The sequence below is a fragment of the Drosophila persimilis genome, unplaced genomic scaffold (genome assembly GCF_003286085.1).
Source record: "Drosophila persimilis strain 14011-0111.01,24,50 unplaced genomic scaffold, DperRS2 tig00000124-arrow-pilon, whole genome shotgun sequence".
NCBI lineage: Eukaryota > Metazoa > Arthropoda > Insecta > Diptera > Drosophilidae > Drosophila > Drosophila persimilis.
The window spans coordinates 5,768,408-5,787,448 of NW_020825294.1; the positions used below are offsets into that span (position 1 = coordinate 5,768,408).

Here is a 19,041-nt window from a genome sequence, read left to right on the forward strand (position 1 = left end):
GAGTCGCCTGGCTGCCGGTTTCGGTTTCATTGGTCCGACAAGGCGCGTGCGAAGCGGTTCAGTGGCTCAGCGTTTAAGCGGTTTCTTATAGCGCTACTAACTAGCTCTAACCCGTCATACGTTCGGTTGGAAAACTCTGGCAAAACGCGAAAAGGTGGCTAATTAATCGCCTTGTTAAACTGTCCAATAAATAATTGTCATTCCATGCCATAGGGGAAACTGTCAAGCCACACAGTGATTAAGGAGTCTGAGCAAATCTTTATTTTTTGGGACTGCAGCCGCTGCCTGCACCTGCAAGGCATCCATAAATTGAAAATCAAGATCGTGTTTTCGTGTGTTGCTCAAGCAGAGTCTATGTTTTTTTTGGTTTAATTGTGGCCAGAGTTTCCTTCTTTGGATTTTTGTTCAATGGACTGATGTCTCAATAAAAAGTTGTGAACATTTTTATATGGATAATGTTGATTAAGATTTGTGGATTTGTGGAAAATGTGAGAGAGAATAATTAGGAATTTATCCAAGTTGAAGAATCTACTACTAAATTGGTGAAACGTCACTAATTATGGGTATTTTTCAACGAATTTCAATCAATTTCAAATTATTTCAATCCAATGCCAGTCGAAATATTTACAGGAAAATACAAAAATATATGGTCCAGAGTCCTCCAGCGATTTGTTGGTCATTATATGTTCATGTCCGTTTATTTGCCTTTGTCCTAGGAAGGAAGACATTATTTTATACGTAATTTATATTTAGTTTCCGAATGAGCTGACACTGACCTTAGTAATGGTCCTTAGTAATGGTGTGCATTCCAAGTCTCTTCAGTGGAGCTATCCTGAGGATCTTACCCGAAAACCTTCTTCAGATGTTCTCGGGCGTCCACCTAGGACTCTGATCCCCGTCTCTGCTTCTCTAGGGCCTCTATCTTTAACCGGTCCTCTGAAGACTTGAATTCGTAGATTAATGTCGCCCAAAGCTTCCCCTGATTCTTCACTTTTCCTTTCCCTATAAAATCTTTGTTATATCTTAGAGCTTTCAGGGAAGTTTTCTTTGGGGTACTACCTGCCATGCCTCGAGTATATTCAAATTAATGCAGACCTTTAGCTGAAATAGATGATTGATTGACACTGCAAAAATGTTTCATGCTCCTCAAAGAACTGCCCCAAGGGCGCTTTATTGTTGGTTGGGATATGATCAATTTTCTATACAGTGGATCTCAACTTGGCAATTTTTTGTACATTTTGTAAAGTAAAAACACGTTTCAAAGTGAGTTATTTCTGTTCGTAATTTGTGATTTATTATTTTTCTTTGGATTTATACTTTGCATCCTCTTTCTTGACCAGAATAGCCTAAGCTTTATTGATTTTCATTAGGTTCCATTTTATTATCTACTATAAAAAACCTAGGTAGTCCAAGAAATTATTTCTCCACTTAGAAAACATAAACGGATGCTTAATGCACGTTTAGAAATTTACTACACCGTAAAAATGGCATAAAAAATACAATTTTTGGTTAATAAAAATACTTGTGCAATCCATCAATTGAATAATACCGATGTTGATGGTTTTAGAGACCTGTCAGTACACTTGCGAAAAGCTTATTAAAATGTGAATATATGCATATTTCTCACATACACGCATTCAATCATAAAAACATATAATTATAAAATTGCTTCTAATTACATTAGTGACAGAATATTAATTGAAAATTTATGCAAATTTCAAGCGATTCCAACAAGTGGCCAAGTACTCGGATCTCGGATCTCGGATCTGGAAACACAAACAATAAGATCAATTACGCGAGTTGAATGTGTTTGCTGATACAGTTTCTATTGTTGGCCGATTCTGGGCAAACATCACGCATACGCCACCTGAACAGAAAGCTGACATTCCTGAACCCTTTTTCGTGGAAGCGAAACGTGAACCAGCCACCAAGAATTCTAAGCTCGCACAAAGGCCAAGCACATGCCATATTGTGGATGCTAAAATCGAATTCTTCTTATACCCCGTTATTCTTAGAGTAGAAGGGTATGTTGGATTCGCTCAGATGTACTATATGCTAAACAAGCAGAAGGAGGCGTGTCCAACATCAGAAGCGATCGACGAGACGATCTTGCAATGTCTCTCAGTCCGTATGTGGCTTTGGGTCTGTAGAAAAGCGCTATATGTCCTGTATAGTCGTACACTCCAAAAGATCCCGCGAGAGTAGATCGAGAGACCACTTGGGCAGTCATTTATAGAGGTCTATGCCAAGCCTTTAACTTCCGATTTACCTAAACTATAAACGATACGGTTTCTTGGCTGGTTTTTCATAAAGATCATTTGCTACTTAGGAAAACACACAAATGATGGGTATCCGATAGTCGGAACATCGAATGTAGCCAATGACAGCAACGACAATGAAGAGACACCAGCGGGGCAGGGCAATCAGAGGCAGACACAGTCAGGGGCACACAGCGAAGAGCCTCCACAGTCGTACTTTGACTTTTGCGTGTGCCGGTCGACGCTTCGTCGGTCGTTGGTCGTTGGTCGTGGTCGTCGGTGGTGGATCGTTAGTCGGATGGTTACCGCCAGTTCTGAATAAATTTTTATGGTCATTTGCCTTTTTCGGCGCAACAGGATGGCACGGGACGCACCTTAAAAATGCGCCAAAGTATTCGATGCGCTGCGCTGCGGTTTGGCTTAGTCTTTCTAACCTTTAATTGGAAAAATCGCAGGCATAACTGCCGCCTGACATGGGACTCTAAAATTGGCAACTCTCCGGCTGCGTGGAGTACGTGGAGTGAGTGGGGACTGAATGGATTGGAGTGGAGTGGAGTGGAGTGTTTTGTGTGTGCAATGCTTAAAGCCTCTTTGTGTCAGTCTTGTGTCATTAGCATCCACAGACTGCACCGTGCACCGTGCACCGTGCTCCGAGTGTGTCAAAAGATTTGAACTTTAAAGTGCTCAGGTGCTGGAAGTGCTTAGACAGACAGAGAGACAGACGTATAGGCACTCTGACAGTCAGTCAGTTGGTCGGTGGGTCTGTGTCTCTCTGCGTGTACGAATTGCTTATCATGTTGTTTGACTTTGAGCCTCTTTTGAATTATGCGTGCTATCTGCCATTGCCATTCCCCGCAGTCTGCCCTTCTGGGCGCGTAATTCATGCCACAATTGTCTCTCTTTTGGGTTCTTTTTATCACACCTGCTGTGAATCGCTGGATACTCGTACCACACACACACTCACACTATACTCCTATATCGCAGAGTTCATAGTGTAGAGTGTAGACTGGAGAGGAGCACGACGAGTACACGTACTTCCACTTCCACTTTGTTTTGCTCTTTTCATGGCACGTCCTCTCCAAGTGTTTGCCTTGGTACTTGCATAGAATTCGTTAGTTATGGTTTACCTCATGGCTCGGTGTATAGTTTTTTTGTTTTTGGTCTTTTTTCAAGTATCAAATTGACTGGCGCTTGCCCTGCTCTCAGACAATGTTTTTGTATAGGTTGATAGTTTACCTATGAGAAAAAAGTTTCCCTATTGCTAATCCTACAATCTTCTTCTCAGTAGAGTCCTCTCTCTTTTCATGGACAAACTGAAACCCATAGGGCATCAAACGCCTAAAACCCTCGTCCGAAAGGGTATACAGCGACAACACTTGAAGTAATTGCAAAAGTCCGTCGCGTCGTCACAAATTATTCTCCCCCAAATAATAATTAAACAGAATTCTACCATTTAAAAACCAATTGAGCCGCCGTCGAAACCGAATCGCTGTGAAATGAATTGGCAAAAAAAAGAATAACAATAAGAACAAAACGACGAAACTTGTGGGTGTCTGAGGTTGACCTTAGAATACCCATAAGAAGAAACGAAAAATGTGCAAAATAATTCGTAAATAATGGCAACAAATACAAGAGCAGTCAAGCATATAATCTCCTGAGCTGGCGCTGGGCCAAAAATAGAAATCGAATACTATTTAATAACAATATCAATAATATTGTAATCCCAAACACAGAAATCAAATTCAAAGCTCATTTTTAATTGCAATAATCAGGAATTCATAGACCCCGCGGCTCTCGTGAATTTCCTACGGCATTAAGTGTATGATAAATTGATAAATTTATAAGGGGTTCGGGGGGAGAGTAGTAGGGTTAAGAGCAATGGCAGTGTGGGCGCCGCTATCAATAAAAAGAATTTTATTAATAATAGAGCAGCCCGAAAAAAAACAACTGTTGGTGTTGTACTACGGAGTGTCTTCCACACTTATGGTTCATGACTTTTTTTCCGTTCTATCTTTTTCATATTTTCCTGTTCTGTTTTAGTCACATTTCGCACATTAATTGATAAATGCTGCTTATCAATTTGTGATCAAAGTAATTAAGTTCGCCCTGCAGTCGTCGTCATTGAAGGAACACTAAAGAAAGAAAAAACTCAAGAAAAACCCAACAAAAAAACTGCGCTCAAAATGTGTAAATGTGTAACGTGTGGACGGAGTGCTGCCCCAAACAACATAATTGTCAATGGAATTAGCAATTAAATGAACAAAGAACCAACAAATAAACAGCAAACAATTTGCTGAGTGCCTGGGCACGCAGCAACATCAAAAAAAGAGCAACAACTCCACTCACAGCAGGAGCAACAAGAACAGCCACAACAAAAGATAAGCATCAGCTGATCTGATCGGAGAGAATCTTCAAAGATGGCGAACAAATGGCTTGCCGTTAGCTGGGCCATCGTTCTCTCTCTGCTGATAAGTGTCATACTGCAGCAGCACACCTGTTTGGGTAAGTGTGTGACACCCAAAATATAATGGTTTTTATGTTTTGTAATTGTTATACAAATGTTTGATCATATGGTAATTTAAATAGCTTCGGGGGCTGTTAGATATGGGTTTTGAGGTAGCTGATGAATAGAGAATTGACTTGATAAGAGTTGGAGTACTATATAATACTGTTCCATTATGAGAGGCAATTACTAATTTGTAAAGAAATTCGTCTAATGCCTGCATCTATAATTTGTTGATCCTTAAAAATTAGTTTTAAGAGAGTTATGAGAAGGATAGTCCCATATTTAAGAAATTAAGCAAAAACAATATTCTATATACTATAGAACAACAATAATAACTCCCAAATTACCCAATTTTTGTCCGCAAGTTTCCACTTGTACAAAAATTATGTATGTATATATCATACAAATTTGAAGAATTCGTAGCTATTGAGGTTTGTATTTAAATAAGGATTTAATAGAAGTTCTCCTTATTGGAAAAAAATAAATTTTAGAAAGGAAATGTTTTTAATTAGACGAATTTAGGTGTGCTTTTTTGTACGATTTGCTTTTGATGTTCGATACGTGTTAGGCTTTCAAATGGTTTCGGCCTGCTACGAGGAATGCTAAGAGAGAAATTGTAGCTTACTTACAATTCAATTATTTCTATGAGAATGGCTAATCTATTAAGTCATTAAGAGCAGTCATCAAAATGTGTTAAGCTGGTAAATTAGGAATACATGTGTATATAAATAAATATTTATTTTATATATTATATAGATATAAACTCAGTCAGGGTCGATTTGTAAAACAATGGCATTGCAATACGACTCGCAAAAATGGGTTTTCATCAGATAACAGACGAGTTTTTGTGATGTTTTGTATTGTAGATCTTTGCTCGAGATAAACCATCGGGTCGTTCTAGCAATGATGTACGAACACCTGTATCTTGGAGACTTTATTAGATGGGAGTATTTACTGTTCAGACTTCTGCGATACTTACAAAGATAATACCTATTGAAAGTTTCGTCTTACTCCATTAAAACATTGAGAAATATTGGTAAAACATTGCGGTATTTTATGGAGTCAGAATAAACAGAAGATTCAATGCAATCAAAGTATCTGGTTTGTATTTTCTTATCTTCTTACTCGAATTGTTCAAATAAACCCGAAGTGTCTCATATTCCAATAGTGCCTATACTTTTCCCAGTTGTATTGTGTTTGCTTTGTAGAACATTCATTGTTAATTGCTTGGGACATTTAACCTGCTGCTCATCTAATCGACTTATCATAGCCATTAGGTAAACATTAACCCCCTCTACTGGGCCTGGGCAAATAAAGAGCTCATAAATGGCAATTACACTAATTTGCATCGAGTGGCAGTGAACAAATCTCACAGATAACTTAAACTCAAACAGTCCGTGGACGCACCGTGGGAATGCAGCCGAAGATATGGGGACCGTTTATGACCTCAACATAAAGGGGGATAGCGTTCGGTTCTGTTCTTTTATGTGGTTTATGATGCACTGCTTAGGGTTTAATTATATGCCCAAGCTTTCGTTCTATGAGGGCAGCTCTATCACAGGTGTGAACTGACGTTTGACTTCGCAGACAGCTTTGACATAGCCGTAAGCGATACGTACATATGTATGTGAAGGTGGGGATGGCTGACGGACCGGGCCTGACTGACGGTGATGGACTGGACTGGCCCCTGGGGGCGCTACATCAAACCGGAGTATGACGGGCAAGGCTAGTGAGACAGCACACGCCCAAAAAATTATTTCATCACGCAGGCGAAGACATATCAAATTTTATACCCACTGTCCATACGTTTTTTTGGGGGTTGACCACAGCTGACACGCGGCGAGAGAGAGACTCTGTTCTTCTCTGCACTTTGTCTCTGTCAAGTTGAATGCACTGTATGCATGGTGGCGACGGGGACTCCTTCATCAGTCGGACAGTCAGTCCAGTTCTGTCCAGGCTGCCAGTGTGTCTTTCAGTCAGGTTAAAGGTGTCGAAATGCCTGCCAGCTGTCGCTGTCGCTATCGCTGTCGCTATCGCTGGAGCTGTACCCTCGCGGAACTCTCATGAATTCATGTGCAATCAATTAAGTCAATAGGTGTGTGCCCCTGTTCGTTTGGTTTTATTGTGCTCCGAAGTTTGCTTCCAATTTTTGCTCACTCTGCGAGGCATTTAAGTGGTTCGCAGGTCGGGGCTCCGCCAGGGGCTCTTTCATGACTTCAATTAAACTATTTGATGTAATAACTGTCTTTAAGTTTCAGCTGTTCAAAAGCACAAACTTGTCTTACGAAAAGAATTCAATTGAATATATAAATAGATTCTTGAAAGTATTTTAGAATCACACCCATGTTTTTGTGTACTCTCTAAGAGCAGGAATGAATTATAAATCCTTCATGAACTTACATTTGAGAACTCTTAACTAAAGTAAGAAATCCCTAGGGGTAGAGCTCTTTACTACCTTAAATCTCTTGTATTCTCAGGTCTCCTTAAAATCTATGAAAAATCTCAAATTACCTCACGTTCCACTCAAATTTTGCAAATTATTTGTAATTTTACTCACAGAAAGATATTGTGCTTAGATTTACGAGCGAGCTTGACACATTTATCAGACACTCAAGGCTGTTCTGTTTGTCTTGTCTTACAGTTTTGCATACAAATAATAACGAAACGAAAAACGAATAAACGAAAACCCATTTGCAGTTATGAGATCTGTCTGCCACTGTGTGTCCGCACCCAGATCCAAGGAATGAATCGACTCTTTTTCTGCGACAGAATTCCACTCAATAATGCATTCCCATTCAGTTGTGCACTACCTCCTACTCTCCTACTCCTCCTTCGAGTGGGTGTCTGCAAATCTGCATTCATTTATTCGATTTCTCTCTTTATTGGCTCGCTTTCCTGTGGGATGCGAATACAGTACAGTGCTTGACATGCGTATAGCTCTTAGCTGGAATAATTGTGGGTTTTATTAATTAGCATACATTTAAAGAGCCCAAAACTAGCGGTGACTTTGACTAATGTGCCCCATGGTGACAGGAGCAATTAGAGTGGCCGCCCATCGATCACCCCCAGAGGGTCACAATTTTCGGTGTGTTTGTGTGTGTGTCACAGTTTCTTGTACGCGGGTGTCTGAGGGGTTTTTTTTTTGTTGAGTCCCATAGACAAAGTCTTTCAAGTTATTTTCTGAAGTTTTAGTGGGTTTGGCGGCTTCTTGTCTGCATTTATTCTGCAATTTCCCTTTTTTCCTTCTAGCTTCTATCTGCTATCTGTGCTTTTCTTTGTGGCAAACTGAAAAAGGAAAACTTTAAAGCCAAAACTACAGCTAAATCAATAAAAACAAATTGCTTTTGTCGAGCATTACCCTGTATTTAGACGGCATAGATGAGGAAAGGGTCTCTAAGGTTAATAACTAGCAAATGATACCTGGGAATTTTTGTGATTTAATTTTGGGAAGATTGAAGAACAGTTTCTTTGAAATAGGAACATTTTTTCCTCTTTTTTTTATTGGCAGAGTATACAATCTTCGCTAATTAACACCTCCACTCTCCTTACATATGAATCCATGTACATGGACATTTTTCTTCCCTAGCTTTTTATTCAATTTGCTTTGGCTCTGTCAGCGACTACATTTCAGAGACAGTACCCCGGACAGGAAATAGAAAAAACATTCAAAGACACTTCCACAGACAACTGCCATCTAGTGAAAGTGGAGAGGAAAACGGAACGAATTTAATAATGCGAATCCACTGCAGCCAGACAATAGCCAAAGCCAAAGATTGGCCAATGCCAGCTGCAGCAACAGCAGTCAGTGCCAAGCCAAATACGAGTGGAAACCAAGTCTGGCATACGAGACGTATGAGTAATGAAAAAAACAATGCAACAGACACTGTGGCAAGAATGGGGCAGGAAAAGTTACAGGAAAAACTAAAACCCTGACAAAGACAAAGTTTTTCATTACGCAGCAGCAGACAAAACATAATGCGAGACGGATGCTGTGGAACACTGAATTTTCCACACACAAAATGAGTCACGCGAAAACACCCAAACAAAAACAGTGAACTCTGTAAACAGTTAAAGGCGGGCCTATAACTACATATACATATGTTAAACATATCGAAATTATGATATTATAATGATTTTATGATACGAAAAGATATGGACAAAACTACTGCCATATACGCTCCGGCAGACGCCGCTAATATTATACGACTCGACATTGTCTGAACACTTTATTTTATAATTATTATTTTGGATTCATTATGTATATTTATTCAAAAAAATCAAGAATAATAATTATAATAATAATTATTCATTAAAAATCGAAAATAATAATTATTTAATAAAAATCAAGAATAATAATTATAATAATAATTATTCAATAAAAATCAAAAATAATAATTAATTAATAAAAATCATTCAATAAAAATCAAGAATAATAAATATTCAATAAAAATCAAAAATAATAATTATATAATAAATGTTTTGATCCAAAAATAATAATTATTCAATAAAAATCAAGAATAGTTTAAGTATTTAATTGGAAACGCCTGCCACTATTCCACCCAGCCTTGTACCCCACGATTACCGGATATAAAAAACAGGGCAATAAACTCTGGTGGGAGGATGGCAGCAGAGTAACCAAGAGTAACCAGGATCAGGTGGGGGTACGAGGCAGGAAGCCAACAGGCAAACAACTGTCGACCTAATTCGATGCAAAGTCAATTAATTCGGGCAGATTAATTAGTTTATTCGAAACTAGTTGACATTCCGTCCACACCGGGCTCGGCCGCACCTCATTTAGTAGAGTCTCAGTTACAGTTCTACGCTGGGCATTACCTTTACCGTTAACGCTCGTTTGGCAGGCCATCCAAGTTCAGGTACAGGTACAGGCCGAACTAATGGCCGTTGTCATGGCCCTCGTCCCGTCTCATCAATTGTTGACAATGCTGTCATTAACGCGACCAAAGGCGTCTAGGTCCAATCACCCCCCAGTGGAGTCTACCTCCCGCTCCGGGATCATCCTATGTTGTCCGCCTCCCTTTTCGAGCCATGTTTTATCAACTGTCGGTTCGAGTTTTTAATGCGCCATTCGCTCGCTTTTTAACTGTCCTCATGATAGATAACCTAATAGTCGTAGTCCTTCCCTGTTTACGTCCTTTTCGCTCTGTGGTCTCTCGCTCTCCTTCTGTTTTACGGTTGTTGACTTTTGGTCAGGGTTTTTTCTGGGTGAGTCTCTCTTTTTTTAGCACCATTTTCCGCCCACTTGCCGCTGGGAACCTGGACCCTGGGGACTGGATGAGGTCAAGTTGAGCTCACATTGAGAACTGATTGGGAGAAATCGTTGGGAAGTTGTGGCTTTTAAAGCTGTATTTAAAGGGTATTTAATGCTGGATTAAAACTTTTCAGTTATGGTGAAGATTAAATGATAATGGGGACACCCTCACAGAAAGGCACTTGGAGATTTACTTATAACCCAAGAACTGGGCCCAAAAGCATATTATTAATTGGTTTTTTACAGATAGATTCTGAAAGAATTCTTAAGGATTGCACGAAATGTTATCTCTTTTATATTCATTCAATATATTCAGGGACTGAAACTTCAAGGTGGTCCCAAACGCGAACTAGAACGCGGCAAGGGCCGCGGCTCTACTTTTATAACCGGTACTCATTACAAATACAGTGAAATACACTTGAAACAGCGTGATATCATAGGAGTCTTGATACAAAATTTGGTTATATTAGCTCTTAAAGTCTCTGAGATCTAGGCGCTCATCAAGACACACAGACAAGGCTATATCGACTCGGCTATTGATCCTGATCAGGAATATATTTATATTATCCATATAATAATCTTCCATCAGGGTGTTACACGCACATAAAATATACCTAGGCTCGACGAGTACCGGGTATCAAAAATTATTAGCGCCATTTCTAATTAAAATTTTTCTCCATACGCTTTTTTGTAAGCACCTAATGTTTTCCCAAAACATCAGACGAAATCCTTAGGAAGAAATTATGGAGAAAATATTATATTTTTCCGAATCCGCACAATCACTGATCGGTTCTTTGGATAAGTTATCTGTCACCAAACCTGTCTAAAATTGCAATCATCTCCCCCTTATTGCTATATCCTTAACCAACCTCTATGCTCCGTTCTTTGGTTTGGAAACTTCTTTTGGCAATGGTAATCACGATTGCCCCCCACCAAAGTACCAGGTATGCCTCACACCTCATAGAGGGGGAAGTGCAAACAGAGGAATAAATAAAAGTGCCGCTAATTGGATGGCCATAAGCCAACGCTAAAGCCAAAGCCACCGCCACCAGCGGCCGCACTAAATGCCTGTCATAATTATGGGAAGGCTTTCGAGAGGTAAATCAAATAGACGGACCCCGCCACAGTCCCCAACCATTCTATACATTCCGGGGGTAGTGGGCGCTGTGCCTGCTCTGACTTAACAACGATGTGGGGGAAATGTGGTCTCCAGGACACACACACACATATTTTATAAATAATATAAAATGTGTTCATTACAATTGTTGACGTTCAGGCATGCGAAAAATGCTGATAAAATATGTAGATGAAGCCGGGGGCGAGTCGGAGTACACGAGCGCGCATTTATAATGACATTTTAAATGCTTCCAACGAGCGTGTCCTTGGCGCCCGCCAAAAAGGGGACACCACCCGAGCAAGAAAGGACACGCACCCACTCACCCACACAAATACTCGTATTATATATATTAATGCTGTCAGCGTTTTTAATGAAATACGCGTATGTGGAGGGGACAGAGAAAAGGGTGCGTGAAGGGCGATGGGGGAAGAGTGAGGAGTCCCTAACAGGATTATGCGGCCATCCCATTCCATCGATCCCTGGCCAAATGGCGGCGCCAGTCCTGTTTATGTGGCGCTGCGAACCGTTTTGCCGATGATTAAGTACCAAGTGCTTCACTTTGCAAGGAATCCCAGTGAGTAGGAAGGAATTGGATGATGATGCTTGTGCACACTAATCAAGATCTTTCAAGGATAAGTAGGAAATATTGCTTAAACGAATTATGAGCGGATTGAGGAAGCCCCAAAGGAGTCAGAGTTCATTTTGAAAAGTTATTAAAGTTTTAGAAATATGTTTAAAGTGGATTTAAGACAAATTCAAGCAATTTGTTCAACAAAAATAATTTATTGATTCATATAATTAACAGATCAGATAAGAAAAATGAGAACGTGTATATCAAATGTGAATATGATTGTTGATCAATCAATTCCTATTCTACACACCCAATAAATCTGTGAAATTTCCATGGCAAGCGTTCAACTGTTTACTCTGTATATTATGCTGTTCGACCAACCCATACCCCATCCCCCATCCTGTTCGAACCATAACATTACAAGAACTAGGACTCCCTTTCCCCCACACTTATGTTGTTCCGAATTCTGTGGCATAAAATTGGGCGTTGAAGAGGCACAAATTTGTAACCAATTATACTTGGGGTGCTATTGTGTGTGTTTTTTTCCGGGCCCGAAATAAAGCGTTATCGTTATCACAAAATCAATACGCAACTTGATGACGCCGACACTTCCATTCGAGGAATAGGAACAGAGCAAAGGGCCGGAAGGCCAGAGGGCCAGGAGGAGGAGGTCTGATAACCCATATGCTAATAACTAATATCTGTATTATATTTATTTATTATAACGCTTGTATTGGACTCGCAGCGGACTCGTATGCAAACACACGACCGCAAAACAGCCAGCGACAACAATCGTGTGTCATTAGGAGAGAAATCTTATCATATTACGCATACGCCCTGTCCTGTTCGATTTGGTAGATAGGTTAGACCAGGGGTAGGGATGGGGGTAGGGGGGTGGGTTCTCCACCTCTATTGAGGTCACAGCCGGCTTATTAAACCAAATAATTTGAATGGATTTGATGACGAGTGTCTGGGTCTGTCTCCTGCACTGATGCCAACCCCCAGGAAAATAAATAATTTTATTTTAGTGGTGGGAACCCTCTTCCATTGAGTGGGTCAATTGTGGACCAACCACTTGTGGACGGACTTCCCTTTCCCCTTCACAAAATCCCCCATGATGCCATCCACATTAACTTGATGCTTTTCTGCCTCTCTCTCTCTCGTTGACAGCCAGCGATGTTTACTTTCCCAGCACATCCGTGAAATTCAATCTGCCCATCAACGAGGAGTCGGAGAGCATCTTCTCGAAGATACCACTGGCCCAGTTCCAAGTGCTGCGCCTGGAGGACAACCAGCTGGCCAGCGACTACATCTACAGCCTCGAGCAGAATCCCCTGCTCCGCATCAATGCCAGCTCCGGCGAGGTCTACATGCGCACCGACTACCAGCCGCTGAATTCGAGTGCCAAATATGTGGTGACGGCTTTTCCCAGGGATCAGCCGGAGGGCCAACTGCTGCCCGTGTCCCACCTGACCATGGAGGTGACACCACAGGCGCTGGAGGAGTACTGCTCGGAGCTGGAGCACATTTGCTTCTGGAGTAGGGCAGACTACAGTATCTCCGAGTCGTCACAGAGCCAGCGCGGAAGAACCTTCGAGCCCGTCCTGATTGGTGCCCTCAACTCAAGGGCTGCCAAGTACCTGTGCCCGCACCGCACTCTCGAGTACTCGCTGACGGCGGGCAGCTCCCACTTTGTCCTCAAGCAGAACCGTCTGTACACCAGGCACCCACTCGACCACGATGAACTGAATGGATTGATGGCCCGTGCGGGCCAGCTGCAGGCCAGGATCAGTTGCACCGTCAAGCTGTCGGCGCTGGAGCAGCGCAAGTTCTCTCGGAGCTTTGACATCAAACTGCTGGATCGCAACGACAATGGACCGCAGCTGCAGGAGCGCGACTCCCGGTTTAACTTTTACCTGGATCAGCCCTACTTTCAGGCGGTAAGTAAGGGTTGGTGGATGGACAGAGACAGAGACAGAACCAGACCTGGCCCAGACAATCGTCTGCCGGCTGTCTGGTCTGACTCTGGGTGCGGGCTTATTGAATTCGTCCATGATGAACGCCCCGCAGACACGCAACAGAACCAAAGACCCTGCCAAAGAAAGACCCTGCCATTATTTGGCCATTACCGCGTCGCGTCTGGCTCTGGTTCTGGTTCCACAAGTTCCGTCCTGTCTGGGGCTGTCTAATAGATGGAGTTCCTTCTCCCACTACTTTATCATATGTTGCCATTAAAAACGCGTAACGTTTATGGGCTTTTATGATTGGAGCATGACAGCCCAGGAAAGGAACAGGCCAAGACACAGAAACGGGCACGAGGTGGGAGTCTCTTAAAGCTGCCACAGAACTTTGCCATAGCCGCAGTAAATTATGTTGTCATGTACGAACGGAGCCAAGCCTATCCCCAAGGATCTGCTGCAAAGTGTGTCAGGTTCTGCTGCTGATAGTGCCGGCTGCTCCTGCTCGAGTAATTGGCTCTGCACTAAAGTTTTAGCCATTACAAATTGCCTTAGGTGCTGTGTGGTGCTTTTCATTTAAATTATGTCCACAAAATAATAGACATTTTATTTTATTTCGAGGAAATTGCTGGCGACATGTCCTACAATGCACGGGAATAAAACTGATGTGTGTTGTGTGAGGTGTGGCCCGAGGCTTTATATGTGTGTCGCCTGGATTGGCCACAAAAAGAGCTCTGGGTTATAGGAAGGCTTCCTACTAGTAGATGCATTAGGCACAAGAATACAGAGTGCACAAAGTTGAAAAATCTCTGTAAAATTGGTTTCCACGGAAGGTGTTGCTTCTAAGAATCTGTCTGTTTGAAAGTCTGCCAGTGAAAGGTATCACTGTAAATGGAATTAATTTATTAGAATCGTTACAAAAAGTATTCGAGAGTATTTACTACCTCCACAACTCTCTCTCACCTTAGAACATACTATAGGAGGGAGTCTAACATATCATTTCCGTTCGCATTATTAATATCGAATCCATTTAACTAATATTTGTTTTAGTAAATGGACTTAGAAGCCTCAATTCTCATACACTGAAGCTTGAAATTAGCTCAGTTTATGATATCATCTGAGAGACAATCCTAATTAATGCACTTTATAGCATTGGCGGGATGTAGTAGGTGATGGATTGCCTTAGGGTCAGAGTCACTCCTCTTCAGCTTAGGTGAGAGTTCCGCCTTCTTCTTCCCACATACCAAAACCCAACCCAACCAAGAGCTCCCTTATTATTACAATTCAAATACATGTAATTCCCATACATCCTAACATCCTATCCTAATAAACCGCCATTCGACCGTACGCCTAACCCCATTGCAAGCACCTTGCTAATGTGCTGAGACCCCTTGAGACCCATTTATGTGGACAGGGCAGGGAACCACGCAGCAGGATTGTCAGATCCCCAAGGTCCCAGAAACCCTTGCCTGACCTTGGGCACAAATTAAAATGCAGGATAATCACCAAGAGCATATCCTTGGAGGGCTGCAGAGCGCTGCAATTTGTCAAGTGGAATTTAATTAGCGTTGGTCAGTAAATGCTAATGAAGCAAGCGCTAACGAAGCTCCCTTTTCCCCAACAGAACGAGGCGGTGGGCGAGAAAATCATCTACGTGGACAAGGACACGCTGGCGGCCAATCAGAATCTGGGCTATGCGATACACAACGACACCAACGACCTGCTCCGGCCGGACTGTCATGCCTACGAGGCGGATCACACGGGCAGGCCGCACACCATTGTCAGCTGCCGTAAGTAGAGGCGGATACAGACCGATATAACCGATATAGAATTTCCGATTGCTCCTTGCAGAGCTCCGCTTTTCGCGTGGTGGGGTCCTGCGGCAGACGCCCTACTGCTGCGTACTGGAGGCCAGAGATGTGACCATCAAAATGGAGAATGTAGCCATGTCGGCCTCGGCTCACATCTGTCTGCATGTGGATCTCACACAACTGCACAACAGCGACCAGGAGCATCCACAGGCACTGCCATTGCGCGGGCGTCAGCAACGCATCTTCGAGAGCGTCGGCGAAACGTTGCACACGGATGGTTTCGGCCGATCCCAAGGCCTTGTGAGCGTCGATTTCGAGAAGGACGTGTTTGTGTATCGATCCGCAGCGTCCTTCTACAGGGTGACACAGCCGGAGAGTTTCCTGGAGCTGATGCGGGCGCGTTCCGTTCGCTTTGACATTGTCGAGGATCGGAGCGGTGCCTTCGGCATCACCCCCATGTCGGGTATTGTCTATGTGAAGCATCCCCCAGCCCTCGAGCAGGCGCCAGAGACGATATATTTCGTGAATGTGACCTGGCTGGACCAGGAGCGCCTCTCGCATGCGTTTGTGATCAATGTGCATTTGGTGGAGGGCAGACCGGAGAATGCCAGCTGCGAACTGAAGATCAAGTCGCGTTCGCAGACCTGTGCCCAGATCAAATACCAGTCGCAGTGCACCAAGTTCTGCGGCCTGGCCACCAACGGGGGACCGTGCACGTGGCGCGGCTCGAGCTCGGCCATGTTCGGGCGAAACTATGGATCCTGTGTGCCCCAGGCCCGATACTGTCCCGATCATGTGTGCGATCCGCTGGAGGAACTCAATCCGTATGCCTGTCCGCAAGACTGCACTCCCGCGGGCAAGATCGTGGGGCCACACACCAGCAATGAGAACAGGCGGGGTATCCTCAGTGGCTCGGGTACGTGCATCTGCGAGGATAACGGCAAGTGCTCCTGTGCCCCGATGGATGATGAGCCCAAGGCAAAACGTCCGCGGAAACGAAAGAACGAGACAGACACAGAGTTGACGGGACCCACAGTGGCTGCCACGCCCCTGCAGAGAGATACAGACGCCCTGCAGGATCCTCTGCTCTTGGGGGTGCTTAATGTGGCTGGATTCGAATGCAATCGATCCTGCATGCTGATCGTAATCAGTTGCCCACTGCTGTTCGTTCTTCTGCTGCTCTGCCTGCTCCTCACCCAGCGGAAGATGCTCCAACGTCGCCTGGGCAAGCAATCGATGACGCCATCGTCCAAACAGGGTCTGCCCGAGTCGGCCGACGGAGACCTGCCACTGATGCCGCTGCAGAGCGGGTTTAAGTTCGAGAGCGCCGACACCAAGTGGGAGTTTCCGCGTGGCCAACTCGAACTGGACACCGTCCTGGGCGAGGGTGAGTTCGGGCAGGTTCTCAAGGGATATGCCACCGAGATTGCCGGCCTACCAGGCGTCACCACGGTGGCCGTCAAGATGCTCAAGAAGGGCGCCAATTCGGTCGAGTACATGGCCCTGCTTTCGGAGTTTCAACTGCTGCAGGAGGTCTCCCATCCGAATGTCATCAAGCTACTGGGCGCCTGCACTCAATCCTCAGAGGCGCCACTACTCATCATCGAGTACGCCCGCTATGGCTCGCTGCGGAGCTATCTCCGACTCAGCCGCAAGATCGAGTGCGCTGGAGTCGATTTCAGCGACGGCGTGGAACCCGTCAATGTCAAGATGGTGCTCACCTTTGCCTGGCAGATCTGCAAAGGGATGGCATACCTCACTGAGCTAAAGGTAGGTTCCAAAAGTTGAATATTTGTATACCCGATACTGCCAGAAGGAAGCCGGTATATCGCGAGCAAAATTGAGAGAGATCCCGGTCTGCTTTGGTTGTCCTTACAAAATCACTCCGCATTAGCAATTGACTGAGTATCGGATATAAAAGTATAGCCGCTCACAACGTACCAATTATTTACTTAATCATACCCTGTTTGACTTATATTCTATTCTGCAGCTGGTTCACCGGGATTTGGCGGCACGAAATGTGCTCCTGGCTGATGGCAAGATCTGCAAGATCTCGGATTTCGGTCTGACTCGAGATGTCTACGAGGATGATGCCTATTTAAAACGATCTCGAGATCGAGTGCCCGTCAAGGTGAGTTCAAACAATAATGGTATCTCCTATCATGAAAATATCCTCGCCCCTGTATAGTGGATGGCTCCAGAATCTCTGGCAGATCATGTGTACACCACCAAATCGGATGTTTGGGCCTTTGGCGTACTTTGCTGGGAGCTGATCACGCTGGGTGCCTCTCCCTATCCGGGCATAGCTCCGCAGAATCTCTGGTCGCTGCTGAAGACAGGATATCGCATGGAACGGCCTGATAACTGCTCCGAGGCTGTGTACTCCATTTTGCGCACCTGCTGGGCGGATGAGGCCAATGCCCGACCCTCCTTTAAATTTCTAGCAGCCGAATTTGAGAAATTGCTGGGCAACAATGCCAAATATATAGAGATGGAAACGAGTGCCGTATCCAATCCGATGTACTGCGGCGACGAGGCAGCCTTGATGCCAGAGGAAGGCCTGGGCGAACCCGACTCCCTGCAGCATTTATGGTCACCGCCAAAGATAACCTACGATGTCCAGGATCTGGCCAATAGTCGCGACCAGTCCGTGGTCGAGATGCAGGCGGCAGCTGCTGCTCCACCCGGCTATGATCTTCCGCGTCCCCTGATCGATACCAGCACCACGGAGCAGGTGCTGCGGTATGAGAACGATCTACGCTTTCCGCTCAACATACGTAAGTCCAGCTGTGCACCAAGCTACAGCAACATGACCAGCGGTGGTTCCCCAGCCACCGCGCTGCCCCACTATGCTGTTCCCGTAAAGCGGGGACGATCGTATCTGGACATGACCAACCATAGCCTGATACCAGACAATCTGGATAACCGAGACTTCGAGAAGCATCTCTCCAAGACGATTTCGTTCCGTTTCTCCAGCTTGCTAAATCTCAAAGAGTGCGTGGAGACGACCCACCAAGGACAGCAGGCTGAGGATGCCGTCTAGAGGAAGTTCTTCCGGTCTAACTTTCGTATCTCCGTATCTGTGTATACTTTTACATTCCCATGAGTTCTGAATATGTTTCTTGTCTTATCAGCGCCTGTCTTTCAGTTCAAATTGTTTGTTAAATAGTTTTAGTTTTACTTTTAGTCTCGTAGCTTTATTCTGATGCCAAAAAAAGTAAAAATTTAACAGGAATCGAATTCGTTTTCGAATACTCCCCAATGCATTTAAAGGAGCAGCCTAAGATCACCTAATTCTATAGAGTATTTCCACCTGTATGGCAAACTCTAATCAAATTATGGGTAATCAAAACCCTCTATGCTGTCTTGAACAAAAAAATATATCATTTAATCTCTGCCTAAACAATGCCAATGAAATCTACATACGCTTCTTGCTGCAAACCAAAAAAGCGTTTGATTAGTTTTAAGATACTATTTTAGTCCATTTTGTACAAACTTAATAATAGTATATTGTCCATTGTATATCTGCTAAGGAGCTTAAGATTATACCT

At 43.7% G+C, this 19,041-nt stretch overlaps 2 protein-coding genes across 4 annotated transcripts in view; one reads left to right on the plus strand and one right to left on the minus strand.

Annotated features, from left to right (window-relative positions):
• LOC6593672 (protein MCM10 homolog) overlaps positions 1 to 19,041 on the minus strand; it is a 28,756-nt gene that overhangs the window by 6,535 nt on the left and 3,180 nt on the right. Inside the window, exon 3 of one of the 2 annotated variants that reach the window (XM_026987693.1) lies at positions 1,632 to 1,766. The exons of the other annotated variant lie outside the window; for it this stretch is intronic. The gene's annotated coding sequence lies outside the window, so the exon portion shown is untranslated. Of the gene's footprint in view, positions 1 to 1,631; positions 1,767 to 19,041 lie in introns of those variants that run through there. 2 annotated transcript variants of the gene reach the window in all.
• On the plus strand, positions 71 to 18,911 carry LOC6593673. 2 transcript variants are annotated; one of them, XM_026987692.1, is made up of 7 exons: positions 71 to 154; positions 4,299 to 4,760; positions 12,892 to 13,661; positions 15,304 to 15,469; positions 15,531 to 17,260; positions 17,481 to 17,621; positions 17,679 to 18,911. In XM_026987692.1, the coding sequence occupies exons 2-7, from the start codon at positions 4,676 to 4,678 to the stop codon at positions 18,531 to 18,533; spliced, it is 3,747 nt and encodes a 1,248-aa protein (XP_026843493.1). In that variant the 5' UTR covers positions 71 to 154; positions 4,299 to 4,675; the 3' UTR covers positions 18,534 to 18,911. The 2 variants fall into 2 exon arrangements, with proteins under 2 accessions (XP_026843493.1, XP_026843492.1); XM_026987691.1 differs by lacking the exon at positions 71 to 154 and adding an exon at positions 2,325 to 2,769 and having other exon boundaries at positions 4,371 to 4,760.

What these genes read in the sequence shown, in the direction of transcription:
- LOC6593673 (XM_026987692.1), top strand. Translation starts at nt 4,676, where the DNA reads ATGGCGAACAAATGGCTTGCCGTTAGCTGGGCCATCGTTCTCTCTCTG. An exon ending in ATCAGCCCTACTTTCAGGCG is followed by an intron (nt 13,662 to 15,303) that starts GTAAGTAAGGGT and finishes TTTCCCCAACAG; the next exon opens with AACGAGGCGGTGGGCGAGAA. An exon ending in GCACACCATTGTCAGCTGCC is followed by an intron (nt 15,470 to 15,530) that starts GTAAGTAGAGGC and finishes TGCTCCTTGCAG; the next exon opens with AGCTCCGCTTTTCGCGTGGT.